Source organism: Terrapene carolina, unplaced genomic scaffold, assembly GCF_002925995.2.
Source record: "Terrapene carolina triunguis isolate 2854851 unplaced genomic scaffold, T_m_triunguis-2.0 Scaffold62, whole genome shotgun sequence".
Lineage (NCBI taxonomy): Eukaryota > Metazoa > Chordata > Testudines > Emydidae > Terrapene > Terrapene triunguis.
Genome location: NW_020664413.1, coordinates 13,870,091 through 13,889,682, shown reverse-complemented (window position 1 = coordinate 13,889,682; position 19,592 = coordinate 13,870,091). Strand labels below are relative to the sequence as shown.

The following is a 19,592-nucleotide window of genomic DNA, read 5'->3' as shown; positions in this document are numbered from 1 at the left end:
ATCTGATTTAAATGATAGGTTAGAGACTACAGTTAGTAGTCCTGCAATTTCACATTTGAGTTCCTTCAGAACTCTTAGGTGAATACTATCTGGTCCTGGTGACTTATTACTGTTTAGTTTATCAATTTGTTCCAAAACCTCCTCTAATGACATCTCAATCTGGTACAGTTCCTCAGATTAGTCACCTAAAAAGAATGGCTCAGGTTTGGGAATCTCCCTCACATCCCCAGCCATGAAGACCGGTGCAAAGAATTCATTTAGTTTCTCCACAATAGCCTTATCATCCTTGAGTGCTCCTTTAGCATCTTGATTGTCCAGTGGCCCCACTGCTTGTTTATCAGGCTTCCTGCTTCTGATGTACACAGCATGGAAGACAGGAAATATTATTGTCCCCATTTTGCAGATGGGGAACTGAGCCACAGACATATTAAGATAATAGGTACTTAGCACCCACAACTCTAGCAGTTAATGGGAGCAACAGTTGTATAGCATTTCTGAAAATCAGGCCCTAAGGCCCTGTTCCTCAAATACATTTAGATGCTTAAGAGGATCTGGGCCTAAGTGACTTGTCCAAAGTCACTCAGGAAGTCTGTGGTAGATCCATCAAACTGTATCTCCTGAGTCCCAGTCTTTTTTCCTTAACCAAAAGACCAGCCTTCTTTCAATATAGCATGCAGCAGTACCCAATTGTAATGAGTTTGGTTACCTTGCAGAATTCATTTCTAGTTGCACAGTATTAGCTTTTGCACCAGTGTCCATAAGTGCAAAAATTTCCCATTAGTACTCATAAATGCATATAGTACCTCTTGCTAATACACAGCAGTATAAATAATTTAAAAACACAATAAATATTTTAGGAAGTCATTCATGGGGCAAGAATCTAGTGTTTGTCTGCTAAGAAAGGTAATCTGCCAGCAAACTAAAAGAGCAACACAGCATAGCTTGTTCATGCTAGCACACGCTGTACTTATTCAACCAAATCCACAATTATTCATACAGTCACCATACAGTAGGGTACACCATCGTTCCATTGCCACAAGTGTTAAATAACAGAAACTTCCCGCTACTCTAATCGGTAGATATGTTTCACAACCTATCCATTGGCTCTAAATTAAACTACAATGACTTCATTATAGAAAGTTGTCTGAATTTGCAAAATTGGATTTTTTCTTGGACGGATTCCTATTTTAAAGCTCAAAACTTTTTTTTTCAAATTATTCTAATTCAAATCTAAGTATCCACTCTTCAGGCGAATTTAGATTGTGAATGTAACTATGCTTTCAGTGTAATTCAATGCAAATCCCTTTTCTTTGTTCAGATTACTGTCTCTGTTGACTTTGCTAAGCACTTAGCATGGCAGGCAATAAGAAAATGCACATATCGTCTCGTTCACTAGGTTCCCCAAACGCACAAGTGAGATAGGAGGATCATACATTCTTAAATGATAATTAATGTGTTAGCAATTATTATGCTATGAACATAACATAGTGTCTCAATTTAGACCACCAAATTAAAGGAAAAAATTGTAAGAAAAGATTTTTGCTCTTTCAACTGAGTGTATCTCAAAGAAGGATGGATTGTGTGTGTGTGAGAGAGTGTGTAACATATATACATATATGCAAGTCCTGCCTATGTTGCCCAGCACTACCAATTATCAGACCCTGTTTTCAGCTGTTCGTAACTTCGTCAAATTTTAACCATTCATTCTGCAAGTTTACATGGCAGGTGTCTGCCCTAGGCTGATATATTCATTTTCAGCCAAAATGGTTGAGCCGTTTCAGAGAACAAGGCTAGGGAAAATACATGTTTTCCCCCATATTAAAAAATTCAGGTGACTTTTTCTTTCAACATCTCTAGTGCCCCCATGCTTTGGAGCAGGCACTTGACTGGGGGGAGGGATAGCTCAGTGGTTTGAGCAATGGTCTGCTAAACCCAGGGTTGTGAGTTCAATCCTTAAGGGGACCATTTAGGAATCTGGGGCAAAAATCTGTCTGGGGATTAGTCCTGCTTTGAGCAGGGGGTTGTACTAGATGAGGTCCTGTCCAACCCTGATATGACATGTGCTGGGAGGGGGGTGGCCTTTGTGTCAGAAATGTGCCTTGCAGTGTCCCCATGAAATCTGAGCAAATTTAGCCGGTTTATAAACCTCTAAAAATTACAGTTTGCACATGCTCTATAGAGTCTTTTTCAATTTTAGCAGCTAAAGACTGTGAAGAATCCATGCTCAAGCCTCTCTCTGCTCCTATTGTTAACAAGACTGTGTATGCACCATTCCCATAGAGTGACTTAGTACGCCCATTCCCCCACAGCTCCTACATGTGACCAGACTGAAGATGCACCATCCCTGCAGAACAACTGAGCATGCTCTAGCCCAGAGTCATATGGGCAAAGCCAGACTCTCTAATAGCTGCTTCCAGCTGATATGGGCCAGGGTGGGGCCAGGCACTGGAACTAAGAGCAGGGAACCATTTTCTCCTGTACTCTCAATGACCCCCCAGCACTCAGGCAGAGTGGAAGATGAAGCTGTCTGATTCAAATGCAGAGAGGACAAAAGCCAGACTGCATGGGGGGAAGCAGTAGATTAGGAGAAGGAGTCTGGGACTGGCTGGGCAAGAAGACTGTTAGCTGGAGTGGAGGGGTGCTTTGACTGGGAGTCAGGGGCACTGGGGAGGGGAGGCTGGGACTGGGAGCTGGAGGAGAGTGGTGGCTGAAACTGATGGGATAACGTGGCTGGGACTGGGAACCAATGAGGGAAATGGCAACAGGAACTGGGACCTAGTTGGCTGGGAGGGAAAACACTAAGATTAGATGAGGAGCTGTGGGAGGGAAGGAGACTGGGATGAGTAAGCAATAAAGGGAGGCAGGGGTCAGGGGTAGGTGGTAGGGAAGACTCATTTGACAAGGAACTGGAGTGCAGGGAATGAACTGGCACAAGAAGCCAGGGAAGGAAAAAACTGAGAGAAGGAGATGTGTGTGGGGTGGGATACTGAGATTGGATATGGAGCTTGAGGAGGAAGACTAGGACTGTAGCCAGTGTGGTGGGGTGGGAGGGAGAAGAGATAGATTGGACAAGGAGCCATAAAAGGAGATTAGGACTGGTTGGATAAGGAGACTGGGATGAAAACCTGTGCCACTTTATATAAATAAATAATTATTCAGTGGAGCAGAGACTGTAACCCTGGTCTGACCCCTCCCAGGTGAGTGCCCTAACCACCAGGCTATAGAGTCTTTCTCTCTCTCCCCTGCTCTCCCTCCCTCCTGCCCAATGAATATTTATTATTTATACCAAGTGGAACAGCTTCAACAGGAGCTATTGAGACAGATGCACTCCTGAATACCCCCTACCTCCGTGTGTATGGCACTCTCCTGGCTGGTGGGAGATCTGGGTTCAGGTCCCTGCTCTACATCAAGCAAAGGAGGATTTGAATCTGTCTCCTGCATCCAGGGTGAGTGCTCGAACCACAGTGTGATTGGGTAAAAGAGGGGCACCACCACCGCCTGCTCCCTCTCCTTGGTTTACCTTGAGAAGGGACTGACCTGACTTAGGCATCTGACTCCAGAAGTGGGTTCACAGCTGTGAATTCCAAGTGGAAGGAGGCACCTCCCTCTGGCTCAGGGTTGGGTGCCTCGTTCCCTTTGAGGGGCGGGGCTTAGGCACCACTCCTCTCCTCAGCATTTTCTACTCAGCATGTTGGCTTCTGTGAATCCCTAACTCTCCCCATGTGCTGAATGGGGAGTCTGGGCACTTCACTTTTAACATTACAGTAACTCCTCACTTAACGTTGTCCCGGTTAACATTGTTTCGTTGTTATGTTGCTGATCAATTAGGGAACATGCTTGTTTAAAGTTGCACCATGATCCCTTATAATGTCATTTGGCAGCTGCCTGCTTTGTCCACTGTTTGCAGGATTCTCTGGAAGAGCAGCCCCTCCTTGTGGGGATTAGAACCAGGCGCGGCCAGCAGCCCCCCCCCCCATCAGCTCCCCTAAATTCCCTGTAAGGTATATGGCTCAGCAGCTGCCCAGCAGCAGTTCAGGTGCCCCCACCCGCCACCGTGCTACTCCTGACCTGCCCTCTGCTTTGGAGCTGTTCCTGGGAGCTTCCTGCTTGCTGGGGGAGGGAGGAGAGGGGTGCTGATGTCAGGATGTCCCCCTATTTCTGCCCCCCCCCAGCTCCGTACCCCCTCTCCACAAAGTGGAGGAGGAGACAGTCGCAGGGCTCCAGGACAGAAGGGGGAGAGGGAGCTTGCAAGAAGCTGTTGCTTCCTGTCTGATCTGTTTAAAAGGGCAATGTACTTGAAGTGTGGTCAGCGAACTTAAAGGGGCAATGCACGTCTCTCTCTCTCTCACTCATGCATGCATCCCCCAGCACTTTGGAAAGTCAACTAGGGTAACCAGACAGCAAATGTGAAAAATCAGGACACGGGGTGGGGGGTAATAGGAGCCTATATTAAAAAAAAGACCCAAAAATCGGGACTGTCCCTATAAAATCGGGACATCTGGTCATCCTAAAGTCAACACCTGTGCAGCCGTGCATGTGCTGTCAAGAGGAGGGAGTGGTGCGCGCCAGCTGGATAGCGTGGGCTCATCATCATGTTCAGTTTGGCAGGGAAATGTTTGCAGCTACTGCCCTGCATCTATTGTGTTTCCTCCCTCCTGCTGCCTTGGAGAGTGTGAGGCTACATTAACCATGGTGTATTAACCCTTGAGGGCTCAGCCGAGTGCTAGTTCATCAGTTAGCAGAAAGGCATTCCCTGGGAAATATCCCACCCTCTGACTCCACCACCTCAACCAAGCTTTACAATCATTCATTGCTGCGTACAATATTAAACCGTTTGTTTAAAATTGTTTAAAACGTATACTGTATATGTATATAATGTATTTTGTCTGGCGAAAAAAAAATTCCTGCAACCTAACCCCCCTATTTACATTAATTCTTATGGGGAAATTGGATTTGCTTAAAATCATTTTGCATAAAGTCGCATTTTTCAGGAACATAACTACAACGTTAAGTGAGGAGTTACTGTACTAGATAGCAGGATGCCTAACAGTGAGACATTGCAATTGCTAAGTACCCCATGTGAATCTAGCCCCAGAAGGCCAAATTAAGGTTGCACAGGCAACCTTATTTATGGCATTTTTTACATTTTTGAGTGCTTGACTTTGAAACTTTAATAATGTTCTTTTTGTGTATGTGATAGATAGATACAAATAAAAAATAAAAACATAAAAATAAAATATATGGAGATATACCTATCTCATAGAACTGGAAGGGACCCTGAAAGGTCATCAAGTCCAGCCCCCTGCCTTCACTAGCAGGACCAAGTACTGATCTTTGCCCCAGATCCCTAAGTGGCCCCATCAAGGATTGAATTCACAACCCTGGGTTTAGCAGGCCAATGCTCAAACCACTGAGCTATCCCTCCCACCCATAGATTCAACCAAGTCCAGGAATATGTACTATAGGTAAGCGTTACTTGGAGCTTGTCAAAATATTGTGCACCATCAATTTATAATTCCAGAAAGACACATGAAGGGGGGAGCCTTTATAAACAGGTCATAGAGTACTGAATTTTGAAAGTAGTTGGTTTTTGTCAGCAGATAAGAAAATTAAAAGAATTTTTAAATGGTCTGTAATTTTTTCACGTATAGTGAACTAGAAGTACAATTAATCATAGGTTCACATGATATTTGTTGGAAGGTTACCTTATGGTTTGGTTTAAACCACTGGTTGATGTGGTTTGATATTAAATATTCAAAATACAAATACTAACCCCCTAGTCACTAGTTCCAGTCAGCATGTCAGATCACACTCTGGAAGAACATCCATATCACCTGGAATCAGGTGGAAAAACAGGGAAGGATAGTCCCAGGCAAGGTGTGCCCATTTAGTTATTCTACCACATGCCATAAACATGGGGTCAAATTCAGACCTGGGGCATCTGCATTGCTTTCCTGGGCCCATTATCTTTTGTGTGCAGCATCAAAACTTTCCTATAGGCCACCAATTGGCCATCCGTGATGTAGTGAGATGTCTTTTAACTCTAAAATAAATATCGGCTGTTAACAAGTAATGAAGCGTCCATCAAAACTACATTAAAAAACTAATTAAGTGCAAGCTAACACCTCGGTTTAAAGTGGGACTGAATTTCTAGACACATTGTTTAAGTCCAATGTTGAGCATTTCTCAGCTGGACTGTAGAAGGTGCTAGCTGTCATAAGCAGTGAATTGAAACAAGCATACCAAGTTTCTTTGTGATGACAAGCTGCAACAGGCCTTCTTAGTAACATCTTTAGTTTGACAGCATAACAGGGTTTCAGTAGGAGGTAAGTAGATATTCTTGCCATTAAAATCTGTGTGTTGGACTCCTTTGCTGAGCCAAACATGTCTGGGGATGGACAGTTTGTCTGGTATTACAAGTTATTTGCTACAGTGAACGTCAACTAACAGTGATACAGCGTCTGATTTCTCTTCATTTGGTCCCTGCATAGAATACTTTTACAGTGTATCAGTAAAAAGAACAGGAGTACTTGTGGCAGTGGCATTTTAAAATGATCCCACAAACCTTGCAAAGCAATGGTGGGTGGGTTTTTTTGGTTTGTTTTTTGTGAGGCAGGGATTGAGTGTTTGTGCAAAAGTTTGTTTCTCTTAGTTTGACGTCTGCTATATGTCCAGGAGAGAGAAGCATCTGGCATAACAAAGAAATATTGCAGTTTGCAGACTATTTTTAAAAACAAATGCATTCGTTAACACATGTGGTTAGTCTAGGAAAGTTCAGGTGCAAGATCTGTTTTCTGAGTACATTCTCCTTTTACTTATTTGCTTCTAACACTAAACAGACAAATGAGAATGCAGGTAAATGATTCTCCTTTTATTCTGACCATGACTCAATGACACAGTCCTGATTTGTTTCCAATACCTAACTTTCAGTGCTTTGCTCTAACCACAAGTCTCTTCTGTTTCATAAAAGACCTTACTCACTTGCACAAAGTTAAGCACATGTTTATGTGGTTTGCTGGATCAGCATCAAAATGGACAGTATATATTTTTGGAAAACTATTTTAAATATGGCAGTCATTTGACATATTTACAATCTCTATTTTATACATTTTAAATCTTCATTGAATAGTTTATTGCATATAGTCATGTGGGACAAAGGCTGTTGAAGGTGCATATGGCTCACAGCTACTTAAAAGATTGCAAGATAACTGCTGAAGGAGCAGAAACTTCCCAGGCAAGCAGCATGCCATAACCACTATTCCTAGTGGTAGCATCCATGACCCAATATATTTGTCATTTTGGTATCCAATTCCATCCTTCAATACTGATGTTTTCACAGGGAGTAACTCACTTCAGGCTTTGTTTTCCAGATTTGGTTTACTTACTATTATAATTTAAAACATTACACAACCTTATATAAATGATATGACCACTATATTTTAAAATTTATGTTTACCTCAGAGAATACTACATCACAATGGTAAAGTGGGTAAGCAATACCAGGACTGTGGTGAGATGGTTAAACAGACCACAGAACATTTCCATTCTTACGGTTTGTGAGACCACGACTGGGGCTTGTAGCAAGGTAAGTCAGATTTCCTTGTTTCTTTCTTTCACAGATTCTATTCCTGATATTTATCCTTATGACCAGAAAAAGGTGCTTGGAGTTTAGTCTTCAGAATGCCTTTTGATGCCATAATTACTAACTAAATATAATCAGATAACATGGAGATAAATGAAATGATAGAATTCCAGATTTTACGATGAAATGATTTCATGCAGTCAGTAAAATCGAGAGACCTAATTTTCAGAGTTCCTATGCTTTGTTCATTGTTTAACTTCAGTTGATCATCACCTCTGAAAATCAGGCATTTTACAGCTAGCTAATGCAGAGGCAAGATGTATCTCTTCAGGTATTTTCAGCTGTCCAGTCACTGTTCTTTCTTCCAACATAGTTCCATTCCAGACCTTAGTATCTATAAAGGTTTGCATGGATTTAATGGAAAGATGCAGGGTAGTCCCTGGAGGCTCATCGTACATAAACAATATATTTTATGGTTAAGATAACACTATGTTTTTTATTGAAATTGACATTTCTGGGAAGACTGAGGAGAGGCTTTCTTGGGCTTCAAAGGAAATCACATATGGTGATTGTCATGGAGTCATAAGGGTGTGTGAAGGGGAGCTAAAGTTCAGAACATTTAGTGGAGAAGATAATTTTTGTTTCCAAATTTCCTGCAGGTAGAAGAAGCCATTGCTAAGACGTGATGTTTCCACAGGAGCCCAATGTTGAAATAATATTTCACTTTTTATCCTGTAATTTAGCCATGATAACACAGCTCTAAAAAGTGGCCAGTCTCATCAAAAGGAATGTTTATTTTAATGCTTTTGCTGCTGATTCTGACAGCAGCCTCTGTGTGGTGATAGAATGTGGCAGCATTTCAAAATAGAAGTTTTTTCACAAAGGGTCAGGACAACTCATGGTTCCTCATTTTCCCCTCACACAAACATGTCTTCACACCCGGCGGGTTCTGCTTGAATTGAAGACCATGATAACAATCTCCTTGAGTTCTATTAAAACAGGACTGGAAACTGGGTGTTCATACCTTTCTGTTTCCAAAGACATGTGCACCCATCACCCATCCCTCTTTATACTTTTTTTATACGTCTGGGTGCCTTCAGAAATATTTGTGAATGTACACCTTCATATGGACCACAAAAAGTGACAGGTAAAGGAGAGTGGAGGCTGTTGCTAAGGTGTGATTGGATTGTGTACAAGAAAAAGAAAAGAATATTGTATAACACCTTTACACTAACTGCTCTGTAGCACCTCTCAGAAATATTTATTTCATTCGTATTGCTGTCATAACTGGGAATCTCAAACATATAAATGCTGCTGTCATGGCCCTGGGTAGCTATGTCCAGTCCCTCAAGTGCACCCCTTTCAATACCCACCTCTCCCCTTTTCCTGGGGTGAAACCCAAGGATCCAACCACTCTGAATGGTTTCCAGATGGGATCATGTGAATAGTAATAAAATGCAGTGACACAGAAGCAGCTTCTTCAAACAAAGTAGGATTTATTTGCCAAAAGGTTCATAGCATTGAGAGAAGTGGATTTAAAACAACAAAGAGACCCATACACATACTGTCTTACCCTTAGCATTCACCACAAGCCCCTATGTAGATGTGTCTTATTCTTGGTGCCCCTTGTTCTCTTTGGGGAACAAGTTACAGCCTGCTTGCTGCAGACATTTACTCGCAGTCAATCTATGTCAGCCTGAAGCAGCTGACAACTTCCTCCCATCCCCTTCCTGAGGCCAGAATATTTAAGGTTTAGGATTCCCTTGTATGCTAGGCTTAGCCTTGGGAAGAGTAAAGCAGTCTAGCCTGGATAGGTGTTATCAAAGCTTAGATAGCTATGATAACACCTTATCTTTGCCATTGTTTTGTTTCCTGTTGGTTTCCTTCTTACAAACTCATTTTGATCTACCTCCATATCAAGTAACCCACATAAACAAACACAGAGGTATGCACAATACTCATAAAAAATAACACAGATATTTCCACTTTGTCACAGCTCCCATTAGACTGAGGGAAAGTTTAGCCATTGACTTCAGTGACAGTGGGACAAGATCCTGGCTTTCTAAGTGAACTGAAAAATCCTCAGTGCAAGAATGTTTTACAGCATATATTACCATTTCAGTGCTAATGCATATGCAACTTCTATAAATATCTCAAGAGTTTATCAGTATTCATTTGCAATTCCAAAAAGATTTATATAAAAACAAATGATCAAATTATTATAGCCATTGGAATTTCAGTTGATTGGACCACACTTCTAGGGGTAGATCCTCAGCTGGTGTCAATTGTCATAACTTCAGTGCAGCTAAGACAATTCATACCAGCTGCAAATCTGTCCCATATTATTTTACTGGTAGATATATGAAGTACCTGGTTGTATGGTATGGTGTAAAGGCAATGGCCCTATATGAAGCATGATATTGTAGATACTAAGATTTTGATGTATTCATTAAACTATTACCCATGAAACTAAACTAAACTAAACTATGACCCATGAAAAGCATGTTCAGATGAAAGCAAATGATAGAAATCTGGTGCTGGCTGTTTAGCCAATGTTGCTGAAGGTCCTACAAATTTCCAGTTGTCAGATGATGCCTAGCGTTAAAAACCAAATATTACTGTCTGTTCAAAGCTTTTTGATTGCTAATAAAAAAGGATTTTAAAAGATCTTATGTCCCTAGTTATCCTGGAAATTCAGAAAGACAGCTGTATTATAATTAAATTATCATCTGTTAACCTTTTAAGTATTTATACATTTTTGGGATAATATCAATGGAAAGACTAGAACAGAGATTCTCAAACTGTGGGTTGGGACCCCAAAGTGGGTCACAAGACCATTTTAATGGGGTCGCCAGGACTGATGTTAGACTTGCTGGGGCCTGGGGCTGAAGCCGAAGCCTGAGGGCTTCACCCTGGGTGGTAGGCTCAGCTTCAACTTCAGCCCTGGGCAGCGGGGCTCAGGTTGCAGGCCCGCCACTTGGGACTGACGCCCTTGGGTTTTGGCTTTGGCCCCCATGCCTGAGGCAGCTGGGCTCGGGTGGGCTCAGGCTTCAGTTCCCCCTCCTGGGGTAGTGTAGTAATTTTTGTTGTCAAAAGGGGGTCGTGGTGTAATGAAGTTTGAGAACCACTGGGCTAGAGCTCTGTAACACAGGACACAAACATTAAATATAAAGAGTCATTTTGATTAATGTAAGGATTTTTTTGGTCTGTATATATTTCATAAAGATAATTCTTCTCTTTTAGAAATATGAGATTACATCAGAAGTGTGGCTTTCTAAACAGGTATTGTATGAATGATGTCTGAAATGTGTAATGCATAGCTGCTTCTATTGTTACTTTTATCTCATTATTTTATTTCCTTTAATGAAATGTAAAATGACATTTTTGTTAAAATAAAATATTCACTTTTCAGGACCCCCACATTAATATAACATATGATCATCAGAAAAATGACTGTTCAACATAGCATCTGTATTCTTGCACAGCAGATTCTGACTTGATCTGCTGTCTTTTCAGAGAAAAATGTTTTTACTCCTTTTTTCCTCCTGTTCAAAACTGATGCAAAAGAGTAGAAGGGAAAGAGGTTGTATAGGGCTCCAGAGGAATGCTTGAAAATAATATAACAAAGTTCACGCACATGAATTGTATATAGAACCAAAATGTCAGCAAATGGTTCCACTTTCACAGATTCAAATAAAAAATCCAACAGATTGCAAAAATGGATGAAACATACTTATTTAAAACACATTTCAGGTTCCATCTTGTAAGGTGTATGTAAGAAAAAGTCATTACAAATTATGATTTTATGGTAGGGGGTGTCCCTTTAACATTTCTATATGATGTTGGATTAGGAGATGCATAACAAGCAAAGTTACTTACACACTTCAACAGTCAATGGTAGGGCACTGATTCATCAAAGCACTTACATGTGATTATGTCCATCCAAATTCAGAATCAGTGGCTTAAGACCTGTTAAAGCCAAGTTTGCTTTGCTGAATTGACGCAGTAGACAACATTTGTCACCATTATCAATAAAAGGTGTTGCTTTCATTATACATACGCCGTAAAGGAAACTCTCTAGTATTTCCAACACTAACGAAAGAGCACAATACCAAAAATCACATGAGAGAGAGTCAGTTTTGTGAGATTTTCAGACCACATATTCAGGCAAAAGAGTTTTGAAAAAGGATCAGAATTTATAGCTGCTGAATTGAACCATATCTCAGAACCCTTTGAGGTTTAGCCATTCTAGTTCCACTATTTTTACCACAGTATATAGACCCGATTATGCTGAAAGTCGAAGGACACCTCTTTAATCTTCGTGTAAGCAATGACAATCCACAGATTTAGACATCCAAGCTGATTATTTGATAGAGAGTTTAATACACAGTTTGAGACAACTGAAACAATTTTATATTTATAGAATGAGGAGCCAGTTTTCTCCAAAGATGGAAGTAAGTTCTTTATGATAGTCCCAGTGAAACAAGGTGGCCGGGGTGAATTCCACCACATAGCCATGCTTATTGTTCAGGTAAGTTTGTGCTTCAGTTCATATTTTTGGGGAGTGGTTGTATAATCCCCCAGGCATATTGGTAAGGGGTGTCCCTGGTGATGTCTTACACAAACAAAAGACTGCTCTAAGTAGACACTTGAGAGCCTCCACGTATGTATAATGGGGATGGCCTTTTCTCTATCGTGACCACAGCTCTGCTGCAAGACACATTTGTAGCACCATGTAGTCAGGAAGGTGGATGAACTCTCTCTCCATAGTAGGCTGGTGCCAAAGATGCTCAATAGACCTGTCAACAGCAGGCACTCACACAGCACCCGGTAGTCATTCTCTCTTCCTGTCTCCAGAACTAGTCAGAGACATTGTTTGCTTTCTATATCCTCTATAGCAAGATAATGCTTTGCATTAATGCAATAAGTTCCATATGAATATAGAAATCAAGGAAATCTTCAGAAATGCCAATTTTACTTTATATATTTATTTTATTTTTTTTAAATGTCAGTCCAGAACTCTGGGTGCACACACAAAATTTCATTGATAAAACATACACAGGAACCAATGTCCAAATCTGAAACCCTCCAAAATTCAACCAAACTAGAATTCTGCCACTTCCAAGTGCTACATTTTCCAATGACTTTGACTTCTTTGGGTTATCCCTCCTGCCAGGGAAGAGCCTGGGACAAAGGATGCGCTTTCCAGTGTGACCAGAAGTTCCAGTGGATTTGGACTGTGGTGAACTAATATAGAAAGTAAGGCCCAGATCCTCTAATGGATTTTGGCCCCTAATTTCAATTGAAATCAATAGGAGTGAGGCACCAAAAACCCTTGGAGAATCTGAACCTAAGTTCTAGAGCTGAGAATTCCTCCAGCTCCCACTTAAATCAGGGGGCTGTTAATTCAGGTAGCTCAGCTGATCTCAATAAGACACAAGGAGAGAGATGCTCATATCCCGGACAATTTATGCTGGGATTTTCAAAGGAACCTTAGGGAATTAAAATAGCAGCCATTCATGATACCAGTGCTCCTTGGCATCACACCCTTATGGTAATGTTCATGTTGATCTCAGTATAAAGCATGTTGTTCACAATGCAGTGTGGAAAAAAAGAAAGAGCAGTTGCACCTTAATCTATCACTTGGGCTTGTCTACACTGGCACTTTACAGCGCTGCAACTTTCTGCTCAGGGGTGTGAAAAAACACCCCCTTGAGCGCTGCAAGTTTCAGTGCTGTAAAGTGCCAGTGTAGACAGTGCACCAGCGCTGGGAAGCGCTGATAGCTATTCCCCTTGTGGAGGTGGTTTATTTTCCCTGGTGGAGGTGGCTGTGCTGTGACTACACAAGCCATGTTAAAGCGCTGCCATGGCAGCACTTTAACTTTGCCAGTGAAGACGTGGCCTAAGATTTTAGAATGGGAAACATAAGTGTATGTGTCAAACTTCCATCTTTCAATAAACCAGTGATGTGCATGAAAATCAGAGAATATTACACTAATATAACAAGCAAGGAAATCTTATTTAGACATCTTTCCCATTATATGGTGCTGTGTAGCATTCAAAAATATTTGAAATAATAAAAAAATGGAGGAAAAATGTCTTGTAATGTCACACTAAATGTTAGTGCCGATAAAAAGTTTGGAATGAACTTGTAGGCTGTTTCATTAGACCTGACCAAAGTTTTGGGGTAACTCAGGCCCCAATTCAATAAAGCATATAAGCACATGTTTAAATCCATTCCTGTTCGTCAAAGAACTTAAGCACATGCTTAACTTTAAGGACTGACTTCAATGGGACTTACACATATCCTTAAACGTAAGCATGTGATTAAATGCTTAGCAGTCCATCCCTATTCAGCAGAATAAGGAGTTAGGGGAATATACAACTGCAAAGTGGCAAAGACCTCTGATTGTTTGGGCCAAATTCACCACAAGTATGAATAGGTCTAACTCTGACTTCAGTGGAATTGTACTACCTTACACTAGTGATGAATTTGTTTTTTTAGTGTATAGCTGCTCCCTGGAGTTAGTTTTTATCTACATATATATCTACATATATACGAGGAAACCAGACATTCCATCTACTGACCATTATTCATCAGTAAGCAACACTCTGTATGGTAATGGGGCTGATATGGGGTAATAAAGGATAGGAAATGTGTTTATATGCTGTGCTTTGCACACTGTATTAATCTGATTGTCCATTTCTAAAGCAAACATGGAGACATAAAAATTATATTAACCATTTCACATAAAGGCTTTTGTCATATCACATATTTGTCACACTTTGCGAGAGCCACAGAAGCATAACAGTTGCCTCAGCAGAATTTTAAATCGGTGGTTGGTACTTAGCATTGTGAAAACCAAAATCCACCATGAACACTTGCAGTAAACAATGGAATGTTATGTGTAATTGCCCACTTAAGATCTTTCATTGGTAATGTTAAGCAGAAGTAAGCATTGTAGACACAGGCGAAGTTAAGCAGTTTTATTGCCCCCAGCATAAAAGTCTAATAACACAGAATTAAACTTTAATGATCAATGCACTTCTGTTTCAGTTAATCATTGGGGTTTGATTATCCAAATGAAGCACAGTTAGTGAGATATGATGGTTTTGCTTAGAACATCTTAAATCAACCTTATTAATGCTAAGTTTTAGAAAAGATATTACACAAAATGTGAATTACATAACCAAATCAGGTTATCAAAAGCATCTAATTTAATCTCTCTGGGGCACTGTTTTAAAAAGTGTTAAAGCCTGTCAATGTATTTACTTGTTGAATGTAAAGTGCTCAATCTGTGTTATGTTCCCAAATACCTTTAGTAATTTATATCATATTGAAAAGAAATTAATTAAAAAATTGGACTGAACCAGTGATATATCTATTGGAAATTCTTAGTTAGTTTTCCCCCCCAAAAAATATACAAATATACAGTGGTTCGTATTTTCTACCATAGTATGAGAATTTAAAAGTAATTTAAATGGTTTGGGGCAAAAATTGCCAGCAAGCATAATAAATGATGTATTACAGCTGTAACCTTGAAACACAGCCATATTGTTTAATACTTATCAGCTTATTTTGGAATCTGTGATTTCAGAACTTTAAAATTCCCTTCAGTGCTGCCATGGATGGAACTTTGTTATAAATGAAAAGTCCTCCAGCCTCTACCATCTAAGCAGACAGGAAACACTCACTCACTCATTTCAATAGTTCTAGATGCCCCAACTAATATCAGTACCCCATTTTAATGGAATATTTCTTAATATAGATACGTACAGCACCTAGCACTATGTGGCCCTGACCTCAGATGAGTCCTCTGGGAATTACTGTAATACCTTACACTCTCCGTACAATTCTTTCCCAAGCAGTTTTTTTTTTATTTTCTCAGTGGTCAAGACACTGTAATTCTAATGGCTGGAAGTTTAGGGTCTGATAGTTTAAATGGCAAATAACACAGGTGGATACTAGGGACCACATTCAGCTCTGCCTTGACTCCTACTAGGTTAGCAACAAAGGAGATGAAAACGTGTATCTGCCTACCTCACAGGATGGTGGTAGTGTTGGTGTTGTTTATTTGTATTGTGTTAATGCCTAGAGGCCTAGACCAGGTCAGGGTCCCATTGTGTTCTGCTCTGTACAAGCATACAGTAAATTTTCAGCAGTAACTGGCTAATGTTTGTACAGCACTTTGAATGCATAGGGTCAGGCTAAGCCTCTTTGTGCCACTCCAGCAAGTAAAGGACAAGCAAATCTTGAAGAAACACAGGTGATATTTATTTATATTTAGCTCCTTGCAGCTTTGGGGTCAGATCCTCAGCTGCTGTGAATTGCTGCACTAAGGATCTGGCTTTGACCTTTTGCACCTTTATTCTCGTTTCTGGAAGAAAAACACTTATTTGTTAGTTTAACGTTTTTTTTTTTTTTAATATAATGAAAATTTCAGCATGTATTGTGATAGCCTCTAGCTGAAATCAAACTTGCACCAAAATTAAAGATATGCCAACCTAGATAAAATATAGAACCTCTATCGTCGATATTGTGTATGGCTCATTGAAAAAATATTGCAATAGAAACTGACATGATTTTACTACCTTGGGAAAAGTTAATCTATTGAGGGAGAAAGGATCCTTACTGTCAATGCCTTTCAGTGCATGTGGGTTTTGTGATTTAAGTGAGTTATGTTGTACATTAAAAGATTAAAAAGCTGTAAATCAGTAATGATGTGCGCTGACAATCATGTTAAGTAAAGAAAAACATAAGTAGTAAGATGAAAGTCAATACTTACCATTTCTCTGCAGGCTAAAACTGAACAAATCAGTGTGAGACACCTGACATCAGGAAACTGGGAAGTTATCAAAATCCTGGCATATGATGAAAATACTCAAAAGATGTGAGTATTAGTGTTCTTTGTCTGCAAAGGCAAAATATCTGTGAATTATTTAGACTCCATTTAACTGGAAATAGTGTATATAGAATTAAGTAACAATATTTTTTTTCATTTGCAAAGCACTGCCATAAATTATAATCATAGTACAAAGAGCAGTTTCATACATTTGATCTGCCAAGGTAATGCAAGTATCTTTTTCGAATAACTAATGGAGATATGCTGTGCCATCTACTGACTCACTCTGTTGATTCAATAAAAGGAATTAAACTACAGCATGGAGAAAATAACCTTTCCAACCCTCCTGCCCTGCCCTCCGGAATCCAAGTTAAAAAAACCTGGCAATATTATTAGACGTGATAAAACTCAGAGGTTTGAGTTCACAGGGGTTTTATACCTTTTCTTTGGTTTCAATGTGGCATTCCAACCTTCCAAGCTTCACTTTGATGTTCTTTGTTCAAACAGATACAAAAACTGAAATCAGAAAATAGAGGGGAACTCAGCCAAAATCATTGAGTTTCAACCAATTTATTAATAAAACCTGATCAAAACCAAACCAGGGACTATATTAAGGTTCCTACGTAAGGAAGGAAGTGCACTGACTGAATGACAGTGCCTGGAGACAGTATGGGCCTGGTACAAAACACATTGAAGTCAATGGAATGAGTCTAGCTGACTACTATGGGCTTTGGAACAGGCCTTATTTATATCTGTATAAGGCAGAAATAAATATAATGTGCTTGACTCTGATCTCCACTGAAGTCAAAAGAGTTTCAGCAGCAGTGGTGGAGCTTGTGTGAGATTAGAATCAGTACCCTTGCCTCCAGGGTTACTGGGGGATGCAGTTATGAACAGATCCAGCTATGGCTTTTGAAAAGAAAAGCTCTCTTTAGATACCACACAGAGGCAGCCATAATGTGCCCCTGAGAGTTCAGTATTGTTTTGATATGAAAACATACATCGGCCCAGATATGTAAAGCTGTCTGCACATCTGTAATTTGAGCTGGGTGAATAATGGATGTTTTGGGGCTCATTGGAAATTTAGAAAACCAAAAAATACTTTGGTTCAAACTGAAAACATTTTTTGAAATGTTACGTGATGCGAAAAGATCAGGGGGAAACATTTTTTTGGATCTGAATTGAAATGAGTCAGTTTTGAGTTCCAGCATTTTTTAAACCTTTTAAATTATTTTTTCAAATAATATTCAAGGAAAATTTGAAACAAAAAGTCATTTTGAACTGAAAAATGGAAATGTTTTGACTTTTTCAAAAAAAAAATTTAACTGAAACAATTCAGCGGAACCAACATGAGTTTGTGAAACATTTCACACAAAAAAGGGCAAAAAATTTCACCCATAATGGGCTTTGCATGGATTTGGGTTTCATGTTGAAAGTTCTTCCTAACATTATATGGCTCAGAGAGTTTTCAGAAATGAGTTTAATTTTATTTGCTTTTCTTGGGCAGTTATTTTTTAAGCACTGAAGATTCCCCAAGAGGAAGACAGCTACATAGGTAAGTAATACTCAGAGGGAAATTTACAATAGCCCTAACACAAGTACTAAAACTAGAAAGAGATTCTGTGTGCCTGACCTCCTGCTGTCTCGCAGCATGTTTAGTTATCTGCACCTGAGCAAAATGAGTTCAATGTAGGTGTAAAATGCTGCCAAGCAAACTTAAATGTTTGTTAATATTTTTCCTGTATATTTATATTTCAAATTTCACAAAAACATTGTATTTTGAAAAAAATCTAATAATATTTTAAAATATTTAACCTTTATTTTCAAAATAACCAGAGAGCTGGTTGAAATTTTTGCCATTTGAAAAATGCAATGAAATGTCAAGATTTCAGGTTTTGAGGAAAAACCGAGAAGAATGGGATTTGAGAAAAAAAAATCCCCAAAAGTATTGCCCTTTCTTTTTGATGATCTTTACGACCAAATCTGAGTGATAAGGTTTCACACTCACTTTGGCACAGAGATAAATGACTGCAGAAAGTGCAAGGAGTGCGGAATCAGCCTGCTCATTACTAAAGAGAATTTACTTTATGCTCAAAAATTGCCAATCATATTTATATGACTATAATATAAAATTAAAAATTAGGTAAACTCTAAATGCAATGGTGTAATACACATATATTCTTCAGACTGGTATACTGTATAGAAAGCTTTCTCAATGTGGCTAAAATTATATTTACAAAGGCTCCAACCCTTCAGTCTAAAATTTGTGGGCAGACTCCCTCACCCATGCAGAAACCACATTTCTAAAAGCTACAGTTCCCTAATTCTCATTATTTTTTTACTTTTATTCTCACTCAAGGATACCTTTAATAATTAAGGTCTCTGTCCTGTAAGCTGTTTCATGCAGGTTTAGAAGACCTCCCTCACAGAACAGCTTGCAGGGTTGTAGCTTAATGGAGCAACCAACAGCATGTCATATTTGGTACAAAACAAGCAAAAAAAATTAGCAAGGGAAGAGTGGAGATCAGAATAAAAACTATTGTCTGGTGGGCCTTTGGCATCACTTAATGAGTTTGTTATATTATCAAATAAAACTTTTCTGATGTTTATAACTAATTTTGTTCTCAGTGTATCAACTGTTGGATTACTGAACCGCCAGTGTCTTTCATGCAACTTCATGAAAGATCAGTGCACATACTTCAGTGCGAAGTTTAGTCCTATGAACAAGCATTTTTTACTACATTGTAAAGGTAAGTCAAATATATTGTTCACAATAAAAATTATTTATAGTGCTTTATTTGTGCATATCATATATTAACACCATCTTCTGGTTGGGGTGATTTAGACCCTAATCTAGCAACAAGCTCAATTGCTAGGTCCATGCAGGCACAGGCTTCCCCTGTGCAGAGCTCATTGGAGTTATGGAGCCTAAGATCATTTTTGTAAAAATGTACAATTAGTAGCTCCTGCGCTCCTGGCCTTTTAAAACTCCTTGTATCCTTTTAGGAAGGAATAGATTGTTTATTATTATTATTGTTGTTGTTGTTGTTATTATTAATTTTATTTTGCAGTCATTAAAATTCACACTACAGGGCAGGGACTGTGCTGGAAATGTGAAATTTTAAAGTGACACCATTGTAATTCCTAACAATAGTTATTTGACAAAT

The 19,592-nt window shown here is 39.5% G+C and overlaps 1 protein-coding gene across 2 annotated transcripts in view; it reads left to right on the top strand.

The window, feature by feature from the left end:
- DPP10 (dipeptidyl peptidase like 10) overlaps positions 1-19,592 on the top strand; it is a 427,130-nt gene that overhangs the window by 376,382 nt on the left and 31,156 nt on the right. For both annotated transcript variants that reach the window (XM_026647418.1, XM_026647420.1), the window contains exons 11-16: positions 7,462-7,585; positions 10,826-10,864; positions 12,006-12,113; positions 16,382-16,473; positions 17,933-17,980; positions 19,054-19,175. In XM_026647418.1, coding sequence (XP_026503203.1) covers positions 7,462-7,585; positions 10,826-10,864; positions 12,006-12,113; positions 16,382-16,473; positions 17,933-17,980; positions 19,054-19,175 — 533 coding nt within the window. The remainder of the gene's footprint in view (positions 1-7,461; positions 7,586-10,825; positions 10,865-12,005; positions 12,114-16,381; positions 16,474-17,932; positions 17,981-19,053; positions 19,176-19,592) is intronic.